The sequence below is a fragment of the Babylonia areolata genome, chromosome 6 (assembly GCF_041734735.1).
Source record: "Babylonia areolata isolate BAREFJ2019XMU chromosome 6, ASM4173473v1, whole genome shotgun sequence".
Lineage (NCBI taxonomy): Eukaryota > Metazoa > Mollusca > Gastropoda > Neogastropoda > Buccinidae > Babylonia > Babylonia areolata.
In genome coordinates, this window is record NC_134881.1 from 11971112 (window position 1) to 11993933 (window position 22822).

The 22822-nt window shown below is 40.2% G+C and overlaps 2 protein-coding genes across 2 annotated transcripts; both read left to right on the plus strand.

Moving 5' to 3' along the window:
• The first annotated feature begins 68 nt into the window (after nt 1-68).
• Nucleotides 69-10856, plus strand: LOC143283287 (uncharacterized). Its single transcript, XM_076589471.1, has 6 exons — nt 69-366; nt 3385-3592; nt 4234-4402; nt 6176-6246; nt 6955-7085; nt 7888-10856. The coding sequence occupies exons 2-6, from the start codon at nt 3392-3394 to the stop codon at nt 8129-8131; spliced, it is 816 nt and encodes a 271-aa protein (XP_076445586.1). The 5' UTR covers nt 69-366; nt 3385-3391; the 3' UTR covers nt 8132-10856.
• Nucleotides 10857-11994: 1138 nt separating this feature from the next.
• LOC143283232 (transmembrane protein 134-like) lies at nt 11995-22027 on the plus strand. Its single transcript, XM_076589407.1, has 8 exons — nt 11995-12214; nt 13772-14028; nt 16173-16225; nt 16979-17077; nt 18918-18994; nt 20328-20372; nt 20908-20961; nt 21860-22027. Exons 2-8 carry the CDS (start codon nt 13825-13827, stop codon nt 21937-21939), a joined length of 612 nt encoding a protein of 203 aa, XP_076445522.1. The 5' UTR covers nt 11995-12214; nt 13772-13824; the 3' UTR covers nt 21940-22027.
• The last annotated feature ends 795 nt before the right edge of the window (nt 22028-22822 follow it).

Below are 22822 nucleotides of genomic sequence, written 5' to 3' on the forward strand. Positions count from 1 at the left end.
TTTCGCGTGATATTTGGAGAAAACGAGAAAGAAGTCCAAGTGGATAAAGCGTTTTAATTTTCAAAAACGCAAGCATTGGACATGTGTAGAAAGCCCAAGATTTTATCTATTTTTCGATTTTCTGTCATATGCTGTTCTGACTAATTTTACATTATCATTATTTTTGTTTCTTTGCAGTTCAGAAAATGTAAAGTCGAATCCAAGTTTCCCCCAAATAGTACCCCTTTTGTTGTGTAATGTTTACAAAATCAGCGTGGCAAATGCACGCTGTTTTCCCCGAGGGAAGAATCCGGTTTTAATCCGTTTGTATTTTTCGGGGAAAAAAGTAACGAGTGCGAACGTCGGCGCTTCTTTGCCAAGAAAGAGGTGCTTATTTATGATTTCAGTCTTGAAATACAATGTCTGCTAGCACATTGTACTTTTTATTAACGCGAAAGCGGCAATGAATGTGTGCATTCACGAGTTACATGTGGTTTAGTTTCAGTTTCTCAAGAAGGCGTCACTGCGTTCGGATAAATCCATATACGCTACACAACATCTGCTAGGCTCATGCCTGACCGACAGCTAGCAAGCCTTGAGTGCATTTTTTTAATTTTATAAAAGTCTTATTTTAGCATCCTTACTTAAGGAACCCATTTTACCGTCAGTTTTTGTGCATGTATGAAAATTTACCAATAGTAGATTTTGTAACCCATTTTCAGGATCAGGATTTGGGGCGTTGCTATATACACAACTTAGCCATTTTTGGCTTTTTATGCCTCTTCAGATTTTACTCCTTTTTGTTGTTGGTCAGGTCATTGACTAGCTCAGTCATTTTATCCATCAAAGTCGTATTTCGTTTTTGTCAATAACTCGTGTTTATCTTTGAGGTTCTTAAAAGTATTTATACTAGGTGCACGTTTAATACTGTTTGTTAATTTGTTTTAATAATTTGTTACTGTGTTACTAAATGTAAACTTTCTTAAATTTGTTCTGGAATATTGTTTAAATATTTTGTCTGTACTGTTTCTTGCGGTGTCTACCTTTAGAGTACAAAAAAGCATGCTTTGTTTACATCGTCAAACCCATTAAATATTTTGTACGGCTGTATCAAGTCCCCTCTTACTCTTCTTGCTTTAAGTGATGGTAGTTGTAAGTACTTTATCAGTCGGCTTCCATAGCTGAATTTGATGCACTGGTGACTCAAACACAGGAGTGCATTGCTGGCCTAAAGGACTGGATGACTCTCAACAAGCTGCAATTAAATGATGATAAGACTGAATTGATGATAACCTGTCCAAAGAAGTTTCGTCAACATCCTTCCTTTCCTGACTCTGTTCTGATCAATAGCACACCTGTTTCACTTTCTCCCTCTGTTCGCAGTCTTGGTGTAATCCTGGACCAGTCTCTTTCCTTCCAACAGCACATTTCGAATATCTGTAAAGTTGCCTATTTGGAACTGCGTAGAATCAGCTCTATCCGCCACTATCTCTCAACCGATGCAACCAAGACACTTGTATGCTCTCTGGTTCTCTCAAGATTGGATTACTGCAACTCTCTTTTGGCCGGCCTTCCCAAATACCTGTTAGACAGACTCCAACGAATTCAGAATAACGCTGCCAGACTCATTTGCAGAGCTTCTAAATTTGACCATGTTTCTCCTCTCCTTCAGTCTCTCCACTGGTTGCCTGTTTCTGATCGAATAGACTATAAGCTATCCACTCTGACCTTTTCTGCAGTCAACGGATCTGGCCCCAAGTATCTTTCTGAACTCATCCATATCTATACCCCGTCTCGCCAGCTCCGTTCTTCCTCTGATACTCGACTTCTCAGGATACCTCACGTCAGAAGTAAGACCTATGGACACAGATCGTTTTCTTTTCAATCGCCAAAGACGTGGAACAAGCTCCCTGATAACCTCCGTCACTCTGATTCCCTCGCATCTTTTAAATCTCGTCTCAATCTTTCTTGATATGAATAATCTTGTATGCTACAGATCACCTTTGTCGCTCTTCTTTGAACCCGTTCTATAGCTTGTGACTGCTTTATTTGCATTGGGTACCATACAGTGTTTCCATATTCCAGGATAGGTCTAACTAATGTTTTACATAACCGTAAAAAGGTAACCTTATCTATAAATGTAATTGCTCTTTTTATTATTCCAATCATTCTGTTCACTTTGTTTATACCATTTGTTACATGTTTGTCAAATGATAAATTTTTGTCAAATGTTACACCTAAGCCTTTTTCCTCATCACATTTTAATACTTTTACTTTGTCTCCAATTTTCATCATACATGTACTCTTTCAGTTGACTTTGACGCTTATTTTGTATGTTATTTGTTATTTTACTCAGATTTGACGTGGATTCAGTCACTAAACTAACACGCCACCATCTTTTTCGGTTTTCGGTCCCACAAACCATGAAAATGTAACTAACAAACCGATGTGCAATAATTTAGGACACTATATCTATCATTCTATCAATCTATATTTGTGTGAGTACCCATGAGAATGGATTTCTATAGAATTTTTCCAGAGGACACACCCCCAATCCCCCCCTCCAATGTTTCTATAGATCTGCTTTACAATCATTTGCAGTCAGACTGGTATCTGAAATCAAAGGGTGAGAGCTGTGTGAAGAGTGGCATTGTTGGCTTCCGTGGCAGCTAGTTCCACTGCATGTACTTACGTTTGGGATGGACAACTTAATTATTGACACCTATGAATTTTTAGTGAAGCATTTGCTTGTGCATGTATGTTAGTTTGTATGTATGTATGCTTGCCTTTGTGCACACAGCATTACATATAAATGCAGTGTTCATATATTACAAATGGAGAACCATTGTAAAAAAGGGGTTACTTTTGATAAGAGGTGTCAAATGTTGCAGACCATAGAAGACAGACCATGGAAGTGAGTCGTATTTTACAACCAGCATTTTTTTTTTTTTTTTTTTTTTTTTAATAAAGTTTGTCCACTTGTGGTTTTTCTTGACTCAGCTGTCAACTTTCATTCTATTTTCATATCAGTAGCTCTGGTCAGTTAGCGATTTTGTTCATTCTGTCATTTGAACTGCTTTCAGGGATGGCATTTAAATTTTTCCACTCAATTATATATTACCATAATTGCCCCTGAAGACATACTCTGAAATTCAAAAGAAAAAACAACAACGCTTTAGTTGTGCAGTGGAGGGGTGTTTAATGACCACCTCTAAAATGCATCATCAGGTAATTGAACATTTTTCCAACCTTGTTCTGACTTACTTCATTTATTACACACATATATTTTGACAGATTAGCACTACTGCTTTACTGTAGATTGATTAATGATCAAGATGGAACAAGATTTGTTTCTTTGCCTATTTCTCTCTTTTGTTTTGAATCACTATGTAATTCTTTGTGCAGTGTAATCATGCCAAAGCGGTCACAGTCCAGTGGTGAGTCAAGCAGCAGCAGCACCAAAGTGAGAAAAACAGAACAGAAGACCACAAAAAAGGCTGACAAAAAGAATGCAAAAGAGGTGGATGCTCATGAAGTTACCCCCAGCAGAACAGCAAATGGTCAAGCTAAATCCTACCCTAAAGAGATAGACCCTAAAACTAACAAGGAGCAGGTATGTTGGTGGTTTTTATTTGTTTATATTTTTTGTTTAGTAGGCAATTAAGGTTATTAGCCATTTGTTTATTTTGTTTATTTAGTAATGAATGCTTTCATCGTCTGTTGCAAAGAATGTGTTCATGATGTTATTGATGATTAACATAGTAAAGAGTGGTAATTCTCTCCATTCACAAGGTACACAACTTCAAGTCAGTGCTGCTTATGCTACCAGTTCAGCTGGCACAGATGTATTTATAAAAGGTACATTGGAACGGACCCAGACACGTCCTCAAAAAGGAAGTGCCGGGCATGTCCTTATATGGATCATTTGACATGTGTACACAGCAGCCATGACAGGAGAAATGTGTTAACTCAAATTAGCTTTTATTCAAGACTGACATAGCCTTTTTATCCCGAGTAATATGTTATTGATGGTTACTTTTTCTTTCTTTTTTTCACCAGGTTGCAAAAATGAAACATGGATGTTGAATCAATAACACTGAATAATAATCACTTTACAGTGGTCTTTTTTTTTCTTTTTCTTTTTTTTTCCAATAGCCATCAGCATGATTGATTATATCAATTATTATCACTATCCACAATGTTGAGTTTTGTTTTTATTTGATCATGACAATATATCTGTAATATTTCACCTAGGATCCATCAGAAATCAAGTTCACAGCAAGCCCACCAACACGTAACAAGAAAGGGGAGCTGGTTTTTGAAGGAGCACCTGACTTTCGTCCCAACATGACCCCAAAAGAAGTCATGCAAGCTGGCAGTTTTGGCGGCACATACTTTCGACCTATTAAATCTGGAATTACGGGTAAGTTGTGAATCATGCTGCTTTTGTTTGTAGGAAGATTTTAGATTATGTTCATTCATGGCCTGGCTTCGCTGACGAAGATCTAGGAAGGGCGATGTCCACGTCTGATGCAGGCACGCTCATGGCTGACAAGGCCAATGCGGGAAAAGCAGAGTCGGCCGCAGCGGTTGCAAGGGAAAGTCTGGTCTGGGTTCGCGGCTGCAGCGTCGTGGTTCTTCCTCCTTCTGCGTTTGTCCTCAAGGCTGGCCCTGCGGTTGTTTTCGAGGGAGGAGACAGCTTGGTGGATGGTGCGTCGCCAGGTCTCTCGATCAGCAGCTACTGCGGACCACTGGCGATGGTCAATGTGACAGGCACCGAGAGCTTTCTTCAAGGAGTCTTTGTATCTCTTCTTGGGTGCTCCTCTGTCACGGTGGCCAGTGGACAGTTCGCCATACAGCGCGATCTTGGGCAGGCGGTGGTCCTCCATCCTGGACACGTGCCCTGCCCAACGTAGTTGGGTCTTTAGCAGCACTGCCTCGATGCTGATAGTCTTTGCCTGCTCCAGGACCTCGACATTTGTGATGTAGTCACTCCAGTGGATGCTGAGGATGGTGCGAAGGCAGCGCTGGTGAAAGCGATCAAGCAGTCGTATGTGGTGCCGGTAGGTGACCCAGGTTTCGGAGCCATACAACAGGGTGGGCAGTACAACAGCTCTGTACACGCTGATCTTTGTGTCTTTCTTCAGGTGTTTGTTGTTCCACACTCTCTTGTACAGCCTGCCGAATGCGCTGTTTGCCTTTGCAAGTCTGTTGTCGATCTCCTTGTCGATCTTGGCGTCAGACGAGATGGTGCAGCCTAGGTAGCTGAACTGGTGGACCGACTTCAGCTCTGTCTCACCGATGTTAATGTGAGGAGCGTGGAATTCTTCCTGTGGGGCAGGCTGGTGGAGAACTTCCGTCTTTTTCAGTCTGACTTCTAGGCCGAAGAGCTGCGCAGCCTCTGCGAAGCAGGACGTTATACGCTGCAGGGCCGCTTCTGTATGGGCGACGAGGGCAGCATCATCGGCAAACAGAAGCTCTCTGATGAGTTGCTCCAGTGTCTTGGTGTGGGCCTGTAGCCGCCTCAGGTTGAATAGGCTGCCATCAGTGCGGTATCTGATGAAGATACTGTCGTCGTCGCCAAGATCTTCAGTGGCCTGTTGGAGCATCATGCTGAAGAAGATCGTGAAGAGGGTCGGTGCGAGGACACAACCTTGTTTCACTCCATTTCCAATTGGGAAGGGCTCCGAAAGGTCGTTGCTGTGTCTGACCTGTCCACGCTGTTCCTCATGTAGTTGGATGACCATGCTGAGGAATTTTGGGGGGCATCCTAGACGTTTCATGATCTCCCACAGACCTTTTCTGCTCACAGTGTCGAAAGCTTTCGTGAGATCGACGAATGTCGCATACAGTCCTTTGTTCTGTTCCCGACATTTTTCTTGTAGCTGTCTGAGAACGAAGACCACTTTTATTAGCTGTTGATTTGGTGTGTGTGGCTTTGTGTTTCCTGTATATTTTCTATGTGTGTGCACATTTTGTTTGTGCTCTTATCAACATATGTGTGCATGCTGTTCTTTGAAGCAAGTGTTAGAACATAAAATTGATTGTGATTAAGCAATGTAAGAGAAATTCAGGATTCCTATTGATTGTGATTAAGCAGTGTAAGAGAAATTCAGGATTTCTATTTCATGTGAATATAGATATAATACTTAATGGTAAAAGTATGCTAGTATATTCGAATTTTTCCTTCCTCCAGGAAAGAACTACTCTGGTGTGTGGAAAGAACTTCCAAAGGATTGGCTTGAGGGTCTCAACATCGCTAAACAGGTATAGTAATGAGTTAATTCCTACACACACACAAAAATGATGATGATGTAATAAACATTTCTCTTTTTTTCTGCACAAACATTTCATTGTCTTAATTCAGACACTACGAGTACAAGCGTTATCAAATCCATCTAGATTTTATTAAGGTTTTACCCTGTATGTCGGGGGAGGGGGCAGGGGGGATCCTTTAGTTTTACATTTCACAGCCTTGATATAGCCTCCATGACTGGCTGGGCTATAAACCAAACGAATGAATACCAGTACGAAACTTCTTGGCTCATAGTATGCTCAGCAAGAGTTGTAGACTTTATATTCTGGATACATATATTTTTTAAAGTTAAATCATTGAAAGTTTCTCAGAGGCAGAGGTACCAACCTTTGTTTCGTGACATGACTTTTCGCAGAGTTCAAGGAATGGTGTATGTATATATGCCTGTTGTGATAGATTATGGATATAGTTTAATATTGCTGTGTTATCTGTCTTTTAAAAAAAAATCATTGAATTATTATTCTCATGTTCAGAATGCCTACGCAGATAGTTATTACTGTGTGTAATACCATCCACATTAACTATTTTCAAGAAACTATCTGATGTGTGGATGTTTCCAGATGAAACGAAAACGGTTTCAGTTTTTAACAAAATTGTGTGAATGCAAAGTTCTCTAGATGTGTATTATGCAAGAAGTAAATATTTGGTCTCTGTCACAGGTGTCATCGTCAAAATATGATGAAGGAGTGAACACCTACCAGTCAAAGTGTGGAGGCAGCCTGGAGATGTGGGAATCCAGTGGCTGGATCCACAAACAGGACCCCTATGGGTGGTTCCAGTGGTACTGCAGGTTTGTCTCCCAGTGCAAATTCCGTATCACGTCGTACCATTGCATTGTATTGTGTTGTGTTGTATTATTACCTTGTCACATCAGGTTTCTCTGTATGAAACTTAGGCTTTTCCCATAAAAGCGCATCACCACAGTGCATCAAAACTCCTTTTTGTCCCCCCTCACACCCTCCACCATGCATATGTTTGTAATAAGAAAATTGATTTTTCTTCAAAATTTTACCAGGCCCAAAAGCTTTTTTTGTAGTTTTTTTGCTGTGAGTTCTTTAATATGACTGAGATACATGTCTGTTGCATTGCGTACAGAACCTCAGTTTATGATCTCGCCTGAAAGACTAGCGCCCAGACCACATTTGAAGTCAGTGAAAGGGAGTTTGGTGGGTCAGACTTAATTCAGAAAATTGGGGGTTGGGTATAGCTGTGTGTAGGTAGGAGATTTGCCAAAATTTTCATGTTAATAGATCAGCAAACCTGAACCTTCTTGTATGCGTACATTCACACAGTACTTTTTTATATTCCAGTTTGATTTTAGAAATTATGCAGAATAATACCCTGCTATGAAAACTAAAAATTTCATAGTAGAGAATGGCTAATTGCATGAAATTGTTAAAACGTTAGCCTCACACATAAAATCTTACTCAGTGAGACAAGTCAGGGTAGAGTTGCAGCTCATATTCACAAAAAAAGTAATCCGAAAGACAGTGAATCATTTACATTACATTATCAGCATGTTCATGATTAGGAAAAAAAAATCTATAAATTACTTGTTAGATTTTAATTCCTCAGAATGTTTTCCACAACAGGTTTTATCAGGGAAGGCGCACAGCTGACGACGATCGTCAGATCGGAAGGTGGTTGCGTTGCGCAGGCACCACGGGACGGTGGAGGAACAATTTGATCTCCAAGTGCGTGAAAAGCGGTGCCAGCTACAACAACCATGCCATTTCCCCTGTTGTCCGACAAACTCTGCAGCACTGGGGATACAAACTCACAAAGGAGGATTATGATGTCTATGCAAAGAAAATGAAGCAAAAGGGCCAGGCTTGAACTGTGAATTGTGATGATGATTTCCTGGACAAAGTGTGTGTTTTGTTTCAACTTTGCAGTCAAGACTGGAAAAATGTATGTGCACGAACACGTAAAATTTCCGTAATGGTGAAAATATTCAAGATTTTGTAGAATGAATGTTTGGTGTTTTGTGTTTCCAATCTCACAATTCACAAAAAAAAATTGGCCTTTGTTTGAGAAATTAACTCACTCGGGACGACAAGTTTTCTCCCTTGGACGGCCCCATTTGTAAGGGTTTGGAAAAAAATTACAAAAAATACAAAATACTGTGTAAGAAAGTGAAACTTTCAGAACTGGTTTATTACGTGCTGAGCTATTACATTAAAAAAAAAATCAAATTTCTCATCTTATTTTTACAGTTTTGCCATATGTAGAAAATACTGCCAATTTTTCACCCCGAATCACCATACCCATGCTCCCTTTCTGCATTAAATTCGCTTTATTCTTCGTCATCATCCACCTCTTCAATGTCCGACCCTTCAGTTTGTAGCAATTCAAGTACTTCAGCAACCCTAAAACATTGCCGTCACTGCCTTGTTCGCTTCACAACATTCTGAGAAGAGCCCGCTTTGCTAACAGGCTGGCACGCGAGCTGACGACAGGTCAGTGACTTTGTCAGCGTGTGTGCGAGACGGGCCACACATCCCAGGCTGACCAATCATACCATTCGATTGTGGAGTGACCCAGAATAGCGCACTCTGCTTGGCTAATCACAAAATCACTTGTACAGCACATGATGGAATTTTACTTTCGGAGAATGCTATTCCATTCTTTCATCCGAATCCGAATACGTTTTGTGTAGGAATGCGTGAGCATTTCTTCGTCCAGAAAGAGTTAATATAAAAAACAAACAAAAGAATGCACATTGAATAGAAATCAGGGTACAGAGGCTCTCAGTTTTAGATCACATCTTTATGAATACGTTTACTTCTTTTACATAGCTTTTCATCTTTCTAAGATGTATCAGGGAAAATAACTTCCTTTACATTGCTTTTCATTGTTCTGAGATGTCTCAGGGAAAATGACTGAGTGATATTAATGTCTGGAATATATTACTGGTGAATTTTGATGCCAGATTTTTTTTTAATGAAGAGCATAATCCAATCATGGAATGTATTGATTTTGTTTATTTACTTTTGTTCACCTGCCTGGCATGAAGACATTGTATCCATGAACTTGTTGTTATTGATGGTGACTTTATTACCATTTATTACCATTTATCATTAATCTTGCATGAACACGTACTGTATTCATGAACTTCTTATTTAGATATATCATATATGTGTTTAATTACACATACTTAACCATGACCCACTAGTGCAGACTCCGGAAGGGGTCTGATTCCTGTCCTGTGCAAACTACTACCCGCGTATGCAGAAAAAACGAAAGTAGCTACGGTCATATATGTGATTTAAACAATTTTACAAATGTTGCCTTTTGAAAACATTTTCTTTAACTCACTCAGTACGGCCAGTCCTCTCTTCTCCTCTACACAGACCCCTCGGATGTCCAGTGGGTGTCTGAATGACCCAACCTTTAGCTTCCGTCGTCAGAACTGTGGTATTCTTTGTCAACATTCACCTCTTCAGTATAAGAGCATTCCGCTTGCAATATTTTAATGATGGTAATTGGGATGAAACACTGTTAACATCGTCTCTTTCGCCATTCGTATGGAGAGAGTTAACTGTTTATCCTTAGTTTGTTTCTGTACTATTGCCTGTGGAACAATACTAGTGAATCTGAATCAAAGTGAACTTAATGAAATAAATGTATATGGCATGCATGCAGTACTGTTCAGAAGCAGCTGCAGGTTTTTTTTGGTTTTTGTTGTTATTTTGTTTTTGTTGTTGTTTTTTAGCAGTTGCAGTTTGTACAAGAGTAACTAAGATGAAGACTTAAATCTCAAGTGTCTTTTGTCATTGTTCTGAATCTTGTTAACTCTTTTGGTATGCTTGGTACTAAGTGTGGCAGCTCACGTGAAAAACTGTTTTATACATTTCATTCAGTGCTGATGGAGGGAAAGTTGCGTTTTATGGATATTATTGCTGTTTTATTTACAGTATTGTTTTGATTTGTCAACAAGATTGACCACAGATATCGCTTTTCTGTGAGTGTTGACAACAGAGTTTGTGATCAGGAAAAGGAGACTTTTGTCTTCTTCCTTTTTTTTTTTTTTTGTTGTTTTTTTTGTAATGGTTTCGTTTTTAATTGCGAAAGTTTTGGAGTAAGAAAAAAATTTTTTTTTTTATACAGCTATGATCAGGCTTAGTTTCGCAGTAATGAATGAGCGTCGAGAAGATACTTTATGGTGGCTGAAGATCTTTTCTTTCCTTCTTTCTTATTCCTCTTTGTTGCTTTTTCCCTCTTTCTTTTTCTTTCATCCTTTCTATCTTTCCTTCTCCTCTTTCTTCCTTTCTTTTGTTCTTCTTTTGTAGATGTTTCTGTTGTAACACAAGTCTTGTATGCTGGAATAAAGAGTGGTTGTTCAACAATACTTTTGATGGTTTTAAATAAATTTTGACATTAAATTGTCTTACAATATTATGGTGTTCTTGTTTTTGTTTTGTTTTTTGTTTTTTTGTGGGGGGTGTGAAAGGGAGAGAGAGACCAATACCTCCATGGAGACTGCAACAAATTGAAAGGGTTATTTTTTTTTGTCTCCTTCCACCAGCTTGCATTTTATGTTGTAATAAACTGCAAGAGCTGTATAAGACATAGAAACAGGTTTCTTCTAATCAAGACAATCATCAAGGCACAGCAAGGAATAAAGTGGCGCCTCCAGCACCCCAAATATAACCCAGAAGACGGATACCATTTGCTGGAACGACAGGAACAGGTCAAGATCTTCCGCCTGAGGACTGGACACAACCGCCTGCTCCACCACATGCACACAAAATTTGGCATTGGACAGTGTGGAGAGTGCCCTTGTGGTGAGGGACCAATGACAACCAACCACATCCTTCAAGACTGTAGGACGCATGCAGCATCCAGGAGGAAGTACTGGTCAACACCGACAGCAGTGGAAGCCAAACTGTACGGCACCCTGGAGGAGCTGCGACGGATGGCAGCCTTCATCGAGAACACCAGGCTGCTCATCTAATGGGAGGCGAATGAGGAAGGACAGCAATATACATTTACTTATGCAGGTAACCATGCACCACAAAATACATATTTCGTATTACTGTGAGCTCTTTGGGAAAATAAGGACACCTGTTTTTTTACAGGACTAGGTTTATTGGTGCCACCCCAACCTGGGGAACCAGGGATCTTTCTCTGTGTTCAGTGCCAACCCTTTGACCTGTCTGGCTCAGTTAGCCAGACATGCCTCCTGACAATGGCAAGGTGGAGATCCATACAAACATGAATTATTCGACTTCCAGTTTTCTCACGGAGTCCAGTTACTTTACTTATAATTCATTAAAACCCACTTCTGAGAAAGCCTGTAAAGAGTGGGGCTTTTAGTGGGGGGTTTTGTGTATTTTCAATTACAGTAATTGATGCTGCTAATCTAAAGACCAACAGTTCACAGTGACTTCACCTTCGTCTGCCCTCGTCACTCTCTCAGGACATCCAGCAAACTACACGGCACCATCAGGCTTTGATATACTTCCTGTACAATGATCAGACTGTTACTTCACACACACACACACACACACACACACAGTCGCACCGGCGGACGGTCATACACACACACGCGCACGCACGCTCTCAGATGCACAAATGACGCAAAAGACAATTATTACTCTCCTTTCCTGTTTAAAGACAATTCGCAGGAAGGGAGAGAATTCCGGTTTGTTTGGCAGCCAAGCACAGGCTGATGGAAGTGGAAGTTGCATCTACGGTCACATGCACTTTGATTAATGATAATTATAATTGCCTGTTATGCAATTAACTTATTCCATTTTTTGTTGCATTTACAGCCTTTAAAAAGGACTGAAGGATTTTGTCGTATTCTGTAGAATTTGAGTGAAATCTGGTTGGTTTTTGTGTAACCCTCGTTTTTGTGAGCATTGGACGAAAGGTTTTTTTCAGAAGGATAATGTTTTTTGCTCGTTTTTGAAGGTAAGCTGTTCGATATATATTTATTGGTATCACTTTAACTCTATCGAAAACTCAATCATTATTCATAATAGGCTGTGTGTGACAGATGTTAAGTTTAATACAGTATTGTTACGATAATCCTGACGTGATGTTTTATTCTCACATGCCGTGGTCCGTTGCTACAGACGCTTGCAATCTCGGTGCTGGATATACATTTTGAAAATGTCATGTATCTATACAATTTGTACTCGACTGTTGATCATATTCATGTAGCACTGTTTAAGAGAGTGTCGTGTACAGTGGTAGTTGATTGGTTCCTTAGAAATAAGTACTATTTTTCTCATTGAAACATTGTTTAAAAATAAAGCACACACATCCCAGAATTCACATACAGACAAAAAGAAAAAAATTGCATATGTATTGACGTATAGAAAATACATATTTCTCTGTTTCTCTGTAAAGGAGACCATCCCTCTGCTGTAGTTTCTTATCTCATTTGCACACACACACACACACACACACACACACACACACACACACACAGCACAACATCACTCAACACCACACCACAGTACACATCACCACAGCACACACACATGCACACACACATGCACACACGCACACACTCATGTACACACACAACACACACACACACCACTGTAGGCACAAAGGCAGATTACAAGTTCAACCACACTTCTTTTGTTAACAGGAATTGTAATCATTACAAATACAATGGTACTCTTTGGAAGTAGATGCATTGACCTGTAAGCATGAAAATTTATTAAGCTGTGATAGTGATACTGTTAAGAAACTATATACACAGTCACAACTTCCACATCAACTCTCAAAGTGGGATTTCATTCATGCTACTTGACTTATTCCTTAGAAACTCTTTGAGGAGCATAGGGTCACAATACCACTCAAGCAGACTTGGTTCAGGGCTGCCGTCCTCATTTGGGTTTATGTGCAACTGGCTGCTTTCATCAAGTGCACCATCTCCAAAGATAAACTTTGGTTTGCCCACTTTTCTCTACCCCAGTGCTTGCCTGGTAGTGGTGTTTGTAGCTTTGTGTGATGTTCCATTTCCATTTTCTGATTTCCTTGCTGATGGGAATCCGGTTGGTTCTTTCCTTCAGATAGGCATTTTGATATTGTTTCTAGCTGCCTTTGACATATCTTTGATACATGTGACTATTTGTTGATGAAATTGGAGTTAGTATGGAGTTAATATTCAAATGTTTTAGTATCCTATTCTTTTGTCCATGCATGATGGACTGTAAGATATATAAATGTGTCAAGTATATATTTAATGAAATAAACATATATATATATATATATATATAATTTATATATACATTTATCCTCATCTTGTTATAGTTGGAAAAAGCTGTTTTCTTCTCACTCAACTTTTTCTCAATAAACCAGAGCCTCGAGTTCCACTTGAGACCAGTTAGTTACATAGCAGTTTGCTTGACATGTTGATGTTGGCTTACTACATTGTGTTGTTTGTATTTTTCTAAACAATGATCCAGGAGTCAAAATTTTAAAAAAATGGTCACTAGTAATCTCTTGTTTCAGGTTACTGGAACTATCTGGACGTGAAGGAGTGACTACAGACCATATATTTCACAATGGCCTATGGAGGACACTCACCGCAGTTCCAGACACAGAACCACGACTTGTTCTCTGCTTCTGACCTGTTCCAAGACCTGGAAGAATCTGGGGCGGATGCCAGCCTGCGTGTGTACGGGGCTACAGGTGGCTCCATGCCGATACAACGACCCAAGCTGGCACATGAAGGGGAGACTGATGGAATTCCCATGCATGACTTCCAGGTAAGAGAAACTAATCCCACTGACCAAGGGCAAGGATAAAGATGTTCTGTTTAATACAGGCCATGGCCCCTTCTTGCAGGGGTGGTGGAAACACCTGAAAAATGATTCTGATCTGCACAGAACAACAAAGCACTGACCAATGTAAACCAACAGAGACAGATTGGTTACAAACTTGCATAATCTTTGTCTTTCTTTCTGTTGTGCAGCAAGCATCAGTTTGCTAATAGGTTTGTCATGATTTGTGCCTACTGGATAGTTAGACAAGTACATCCATTTACTCTGTCAAGTTCTGAGAAAGGTCATAAGGTTTGTTTTGTTTTGTTTTGTTTTGTTTTTTTGATCAGACACACACATTCACAAAGAATAGCATTCTGGTACTTACAGTTCTGCACATGTCTATGTCACTGATGTGTCTGTTGACATGCAGGCACCAAAAAAATCTGTACCCTTCACCCGCCACATACTTTCATCGTATGGGCCACTGTTACGGGATTAGAACCCCAAATCCTTGGGTTGAAACTTAACTGCTTTGACCACTCAGCTATTGTATTCAGTTTCTCAAACATGGCCCATATAACAAAATACAGTCAGTACAATGAAAAGTGTATATTAATGAGATAGAAATGTTCAAGGATAAAAATGGTTGATATTTATACGTCATTCTTCTTCTTCCCCCTCAGCTCTGTGAAGAGTCATTGGGGTGCTGTGCAGAACTGTTCACTAGATTCCTCCAGGTCTGTCGGTTGTGTGTCAAAGCCTGGGTTTCTGCAGATGGTTTTCCTGTCCATTCTGAAATGTTGTCAGTCCATCGTTTATTCTTTTTCCCCATCTGTCTCCCTCCTCCCTCAGCAGTTCCTTGGAGAACTGCTTTAGCAAGGCCGTTGGATCAAGTTATGTGGCCATACCAGTACACATTTCTTTTCTTAATTGATGTCAGCAGATCTTCGTCAGGTCTAATGTTCTGCTTGATTATTTGGTGCATGTGTTCGTTGGTGTTGTGATCAGTATATCTGATGTTTAGTATCTTGCAATAACTCCTCTCATTTCCATGGCTCGAATTCTTCTTTCCAAATCTGCTGTCAGGATCCATGTCTTGCATGCATACTGGAAGATGAAATACACCAGTGCACACAGGAGTGTGATTTGTGCTTCATGGAGATGTTTTCCTTCCATATAAGTTTTAGCCTGGACAGTGCTCATGTTGTCATTTTTGTCCCTGGGTGGTGAGAGGGTTTTTGGTTTGGACCCTTTATTGCTGATGATAGATCCCAGGTAGGTGACCTGTTGAACAGTTCCTAGTGTCTGTCCTTGGACAGTTATATCAGCAGTGGTGGTGGTGTGGTGTTGTGGCTGGCCATCAACTTGGTTTTCAAGGCGTTGATTTTGATGTTATATGTTGTCTATGTTTCATCCAGTTTATTAACAAGCTGGGCGAATTCATGCTCACTACCTGCCAAGCTGTTGTTGTCTGCGAAGCGAAGATTTGTGATGGTTTTTCCTCCAGTGCTAATTGTGTTGACTTGATCTTGAAGTGAATCATGATGCGTTCCAGGAATATGTTGGACAGATGGACTTCAGCTGAAGTTTGGAACCACTCTCCAATAGCACCCTGTGTGAATTCTGCATTTGTTAATCTGAAGTATGGTTGCTTGTTGGTGTTGACAAGCTTTTTGTCTGATGTTGATATTTTTCGTATGTTGCCCATTGTGCTTCCGGCCAGACTCTGTCAAATGCCTTTTTGCAGTCTGTGATGATGTGGTAGAATTCCCTCTTGATGTTGGAGGTATTTTTTACAAAGGATATGCAGGTTACATGTATGTATTCATCATATCCATTTATACAGCACGATTGTGCGCGCACACACACACACACACACACACACAAATACACACACACACACACACACACACACACACACACACACACATAAATACACACACACACACACACACACATGCATTTATGTGTGCGATAATAATATATATGTAATATGAAGAAAAAAATCTGAATTTCTTTGTTTCATTGGCTGAGATGACATGTATTATGTGCATTTTCTTTTTTGAAATGTTCATTGTGTAATTGTTTTATTTTCAGTCCAGTTTGCTGAAGAGTTTACTTGTAAAAAAAAAACACCTTTCTTTCAGGCTGAAGGCCATAAAGATCCCTTGATTTTGACACAGTCACAGCGAGCTGCTGCGTAAGTTCTGTAAAATGGGGTTTTGTATCCATGTGTGGATGGTGGACGGTAGTAGCAGTCTTCAGTTTGATTTTTTTCCACTTAAAGTACTATTACATTTTGTGTGTGTTTGTGTGTGCGTGTGTGTGTGTACATACTGGGCATGCATTTGTGTGTGTGTGTGTGTGTACGGGGCATGGATTTGTGTGTGTGTGAGAGAGAGAGAGAGAGAGCGTCAGCATACATGCGTCTATGGAGTATATTTCTGAAGATGGTGGAGTGGCCATGGTAATGATTTGTGTGTGTGTGTGTGCACGCACGTGAATGCGTGTACAACCATTGATAAATCAGCATTGCTGAGAAAGTTGTTATCAAACATTCATGATGTGGAGCTCTGTGCATGCTGTTGCATGCAGGTGGTTACAGACACACACACCCACACAAAGACAGGCACACACACATACACACACACTGGCACCCACACCCATATCCCCCCCACCCCACCCCCCACAATCATACACACACATACACTCAGACACACACCACACCACACACACACACACATACACAAGAACACACACACAAACACACACACACACACACACACACACACACACACACACACACACACTTACATACACTTACACAAGCCTTTTTTTTTTTTTTTTTACCCCAACACTGAAGCTGTTAAACAACAGAAACAGCAACATTTAAGTAGGCTGATAATACTGTGTCATTGGACAAAGATCATGTCTTATAATATACGATCTACAGGTACATCACCACAGCGAGGCCCTCTCAGTCTCTGCAGTCACTAAACAGTGTGTCGGACATGACTGAAGTGTCTGTGCTTTCTTACAACCAGTATGACAGGTGAGTACCGTGCATATATATGTATGTGTGTGTATTTGTGCATCGTTAGAATGCTGTTGTGTGTGTGGGGGGAGGGGGGGGGTATGTGTGTGTGTGTGCATGTGCACATACACATGAATGTGTAGGTTTACACCTCTTTAGTTTTTAGGTCAGGTTTATTCTTGTTGTTGATTCCTTCACTGATTTTGCTCTGGTCTTCAGCTTGTGTGTCCACTCCATGTGTTTTTTTTTGTTTGGTTGTTTTTTTTATTCACAACATTCTGCACCCCATAGAAGAATTGTGGGTGAATGATTTGCTTATCTGTTTGTTTTTTAAATCATATGATCAGTACACCAGTATCTTTCTTTTCTTTTTAATTAGTCCCATTATCAATGTCTCCTTTTTTTTTAACGCAGCAGTGTTTTGATTTGTATAGACCTTAATTGATATATGTATTAAACATGTAAGGAAAACCCTGCCGACCATTTTTTGTTTATTGTAATGCAGTAACATTTTATTATATAAATTAAAATCCACTTTAATGTATGTATATGTGTGTGTGTGTGTGTGCATGCATGCATGCATGCATGCATACATGTGTGTGTGATCATGTGTGCGTTTGTGTGCATGACTGAAGTGTGATTGAATGAAAGGAAATGCATGATATGCTCTCAAAGGCAGGTCTCATCAGGTAGTCTGTTGTGCAAATGACTGTGTGTTATTAAAGCATTTAGTGCTTGGCCTCTAACTGAGGATAGGTGCTACAGAGGTATCAATGAATGACTGTGTGTTATTAAAGCATTTAGTGCTTGTTCTGACTGAGAATAGACACTAAATAGGTGTCAACGAATGACTGTGTTATTGAAGCATTTACTGCATGGTCTCAGAGCATAGGCACTGTATAGGTATCAACGAATGACTGTGTGTTATTAAAGCATTTAGTGCTTGTTCTATGGCTGAGGATAGGTGTTATATAGGTATCAGTGAATGACTGTGTGTTATTAAAGCATTTAGTGCTTGGTCTCTGAATGAGGATAGGTGCTGTATAGGTATCAATGAATGACTGTGTTATTAAAGCATTTAGTGCTTGTTCTATGGCTGAGGATAGGTGTTATATAGGTATCAGTGAATGACTGTGTGTTATTAAAACATTTAGTGCTTGTTCTCTGACTGAGAATAGACACTAAATAGGTGTCAACGAATGACTGTGTTATTGAAGCATTTACTGCATGGTCTCCGAGGATAGGTGCTGTATAGGTATCAATGATTAACTGTGTGTTATTAAAACATTTAGTGCTTGTTCTCTGAATGAGGATAGGTGCTGTATAGGTATCAATGAATGACTGTGTGTTATTAAAACATTTAGTGCTTGTTTTATGGCTGAGGATAGGTGTTATATAGGTATCAATGAATGACTGTGTGTTATTAAAACATTTAGTGCTTGTTTTATGGCTGAGGATAGGTGTTATATAGGTATCAATGAATGACTGTGTTATTGAAGCACTTACTGCATGGTCTCTGAGGATAGGTGCTGTATAGGTATCAATGAATGACTGTGTTATTAAAGTGTTTTGTGCTTGTTCTCTGAGGATAGGCACTATATAGGTATCAATGAATGACTGTGTTACTAAAGCATTTAGTGCTTGTTCTCTGACTGAGAATAGGTGCTGTATAGGTATCAATGAATGACTGTGTGTTATTAAAGCATTTAGTGCTTGGTCTCTGACTGAGAATAGACACTATACAGGTGTCAACGAATGACTGTGTTATTGAAGCATTTAGTGCTTGGTCTCTGACTGAGAGTGGGCGCTATATAAGCGTCAATGATTCATCAGCCATTCACACCGCTGTGTTCCTCAGCTGGGTGCACCATCCCAAGGTACGGGAGAACTGGAGGCTGGTGGTGGGGGCCGGTATTCTCATGGTCCTGGGCATAGGTGAGTCGGCAGGCCTCCCGTGTGAAGGAGAAAAAGCAACAACTGTCTCTGTCGTTGACTTGATAAAGCAGGCAGCTCCATTTCTTGTTGGTGTTTTTTGTTTGTTTGTTTTTGTATATGTGTGTGTTTTATCATTTCATTTCTGGTGATGAGGTGTTTTTTTGTTTTTTTTCTTTTCTCAAAAAAGTTTGCCTGATTTTTTTCTAATCACTGAATTGCTCAAGTGTAACCGTCTGAAATTGAACACTCTTCTTCTTCTTCTGCTTCTTCTTCTTCTTCTTCTTCTGCTTCTTCTTCTTCTTCTTCTTCTTCTTCTTCTGCTTCTTCTTCTTCTTCTTCTTCTTCTTCTTCTTCTGCTTCTTCTTCTTCTGCTCCTCCTCCTCCTCTTCAAAATGAAAGTCATTATAGAATGTAATCATTGATCAAGTTCGGAGACTTTTGCTTCCTGAAAATAACATGCAACATATTTCCAAGTCACCAATGTTTAAGATCTACCCATCAGCTGGCATACTGGTGAATACATACATTCATGGAATCGGTGACTCTGGAGATGACAATGCATCCCAAAGGCAGATGCATAAATGTGGCCCCAGTGTGGGCAGGCAATAGCAGATGATGGGTCTTGTCTCCTCTCTGAGGGATTGCAAAATGCTTAGAATGATTGAAAATTACCACCAAGGCTATTCTTAGCTTTGTGGTGAGAAGAGCCTTTATTTCGGGGTCCAGACCATGGAAACAGACTGAAAAAATATCACACGATATATAAAGCAATATGGATCTTGTCTTGTCTTGAGAAAGAAAAGGTAGAGGTATTGTATGCCAGTTCATTACAGGGTATTCTTCTTCTTCTTCTTCTTCGTTCGTGGGCTGCAACTCCCACGTTGACTCGCATGTAAGCAGCCACACTCCGTTTTCGGGGGTGTGCATGCTGGGTATGTTATTGTTCCATAACCCACCAAACGCTGACATGGATTACGGGATCTTTAACGTTCGTATTTGATCTTCTGCTTGCTTACACACACGAAGGGGGTTCAGGCACTGGCAGGTCTGCACATATGTTGACCTGGGAGGTCGGAAAAATCTCCACCCTTTACCCGCCAGGCGCTGTTACTGAGATTCGAACCCGGGACCCTCAGATGCTTTAACCACTCAGCTATTGTGCCCGTCACAGGGTATTATGATATTGTATACAAATGTACAGGCGTGTTTTTTTAATTTTATATTTTTTGTCCTGACTGAAAGAAGGGTGTGTAGAAGGTGAAAATTATTGCGTGTGTGTGTGTGCTGCAGTGGGTATTTTGACCTCCTCCCCATCGTTCTGCTGTCTTTTCAGTTCTGATCATTGCTGGCATTGGCATTGCTGTGTCTCCTGCAACTGGTGAGTGCACGGAAGGGCTGTTGTTGTTGTTGTTATTTGTTGTGGTAGTAGCAGTGCTGTTGTTGTTACTATTATCATTATCATCATCAGTACCATTGTCATCATCATCATCATCATTATGGTTTAATGAATAGTTCAACAGTTTACATTATCAACAGGATTGTCATTGTTGGTGTTACTATTGTTGGTTAGTTTTTGGAAATATTAATAGCTGTTATGGTTTTGACAGTGATCTCTTGCAACCAGCTGGACCGATTTTCATGTGGTTTGGATAGATGGATACGTTTTGTTGAGCGTCTGTTGAAATTGGTCGTTTGTGTACCTTTACCATACTCCAGTGTTATATGAGATTGAAAATTTGTTCCGTATTTTGTACTTTTCACATATGTTTCTCAGGGGTTTGGTTGTGTGTGTGTGTGTGTGTGTGTGTGTGTGTGTGTGTGTGTGTACATTTGTGTGTGCCTGAGTGAATATGTATACTTCATACAGATATAGACACATACATGTATTTATGTGTATCTGTTTTTATGCTCAGGTTATCACTGCATTGTGATCATCATCATTGGCGCCCTTTGCCTTATACCTGGAGGTAAAGATTGTTTTCTTTTGTGTGTAATGGTAATGTGTGTGTGTGTGTGTGTGTGTGTGTGTGTGTGTGTGTGTGAGTGAGTGTATTGTATTGTTTGTATTGTATTATGTTGTTGCGACGTATTTCCCTGCGTGAAATTCAGACTGCTCCCTCTGTGTTGACACGGTATTGTGCTATCTGCAAGTATATTCATTTATCTATCAAAGCAGATTTTCTACATAATTTTGCCAGGGACAATCCTTTTGTTGCCACGGGTTCTTGTTTTACATGCGCTAATTGCATGCTGCACATGGGACCTCAGTTTTTATAATTTCATCCAAAAGACTAGTACCCTGACCACCACTCAAGGGCTAGTAGATGGGGTGTAGTCAAAATCCTGGTCTGTATATGGGATTTGAACCTGTGGAAACTAGCTTCCTGATTGGGCACGTTACCATTTGGCCACAGCCTCCATCATTTGATCAGTTTCGTCTTCTTCTTCTTCTTCTGCATTCATGGGCTGCAACTCCCACGTTCACTCGTATATACATGAGTGGGCTTTTACGTGTATGACCGTTTTTACCCCGCCATGTAGGCAGCCATACTCTGCTTTCGGGGGTGTGCATGCTGGGTATGTACTTGTTTCCATAACCCACCAAATGCTGACATGGAGTACAGGATCTTTAACGTGTGTATTTGATCTTTTGCTTGCGTATACACACGAAGGGGGTTCAAGCACTAGCAGGTCTGTACATATGTTGACCTGAGAGATCAGAAAAATCTCCACCCTTTACCCACCAGGTGTCCCACCGAGATTCGAACCCAGGACCCTCAGATTGAAAGTCCAATGCTTTAACCATTCGGCTATTTCGCCCGTCATTTCAGTTTGATTTTTGTTTTTCTTTCATGTCTTCTCCAGGGTACCATTTCATCTACATCTACTGTGCGGCGATAGGACGACCGGGCTTTGACTTCAGCAATCTGCCTGCCCTGCGATAACACCCGGCCTTTCGGAGTGCTTGTGTCTTCACTTCTTCACTTCTCTTTCCTTCTTCAGCACTCGTTTGTGTGTGTGTGTGTGTGTGTGTGTGTGTGTGTGTGTGTGTGTGTGTTATTTGGTTGGTTGGTCATTAATCTAAGATCTGTTCACTGAAGTGATTTTAGACAGTTTTAGGACCTCATGTTTTGTGTGTGTGTGTGTGTGTGTGTGTGCACTCTGACATTTGATACACTCTTTGACAGGGAGAAAGAGAGAGAGTGAATGGAAGGGTGGTAGAAATAGGGAGTGGCGTATGAGTAAAGTAGAAATGTTTATGTGTAAATTCAGCCATGTACCCTTGTGTTTAACACTGTTAGCAAAGAGAGTGTGGGTGGAAATATGAGAGAGATTGAGGGAGAGAGAGAAGTATATGTCTGTGGAAATGAATAAGTGAAGATGCATCCATGTGCAATATACATGTGTGCATGAATGAGTGCATGCCTATGATGCAGGAGCATCACAGAAACACTCACTGTTTCGTTTATTGTTTTCAAAGTAAAGAAAGATTTTAAGAGACAGGCCTTGTCATTTTAAAGATAGAATTGCTACTGGGATGAATAGGTTTATTTATATAGCTAAAATCAGATCTGTTTTTGCCTGTTTTCATCTTCTACCTTTCTTATTTGTGTGTTCATGTGCGTGTGCATGTGTGCATTATAACTTATCTTCCCCCCAAAAAAGTCGGTTTGCGTGCATAGTTTTGAAAATCAGCTGTTAATGCAAAGCTCTGTGTTGCATGTTTACTGAAAAATTATAAGTTTGCAGACATGGCAGATGTGTTACATGTACGCTGAAGATGTTGCAAGTTTGTTTGATATTTTACACTTCAGGTGAATGTAAAGA

What these genes read in the sequence shown, in the direction of transcription:
- LOC143283287 (XM_076589471.1), top strand. Translation starts at nt 3,392, where the DNA reads ATGCCAAAGCGGTCACAGTCCAGTGGTGAGTCAAGCAGCAGCAGCACC. An exon ending in CTAAAACTAACAAGGAGCAG is followed by an intron (nt 3,593 to 4,233) that starts GTATGTTGGTGG and finishes TATTTCACCTAG; the next exon opens with GATCCATCAGAAATCAAGTT. An exon ending in GTCTCAACATCGCTAAACAG is followed by an intron (nt 6,247 to 6,954) that starts GTATAGTAATGA and finishes TCTCTGTCACAG; the next exon opens with GTGTCATCGTCAAAATATGA.
- LOC143283232 (XM_076589407.1), top strand. Translation starts at nt 13,825, where the DNA reads ATGGCCTATGGAGGACACTCACCGCAGTTCCAGACACAGAACCACGAC. An exon ending in TTCCCATGCATGACTTCCAG is followed by an intron (nt 14,029 to 16,172) that starts GTAAGAGAAACT and finishes CCTTTCTTTCAG; the next exon opens with GCTGAAGGCCATAAAGATCC. An exon ending in TCTCATGGTCCTGGGCATAG is followed by an intron (nt 18,995 to 20,327) that starts GTGAGTCGGCAG and finishes CTGTCTTTTCAG; the next exon opens with TTCTGATCATTGCTGGCATT.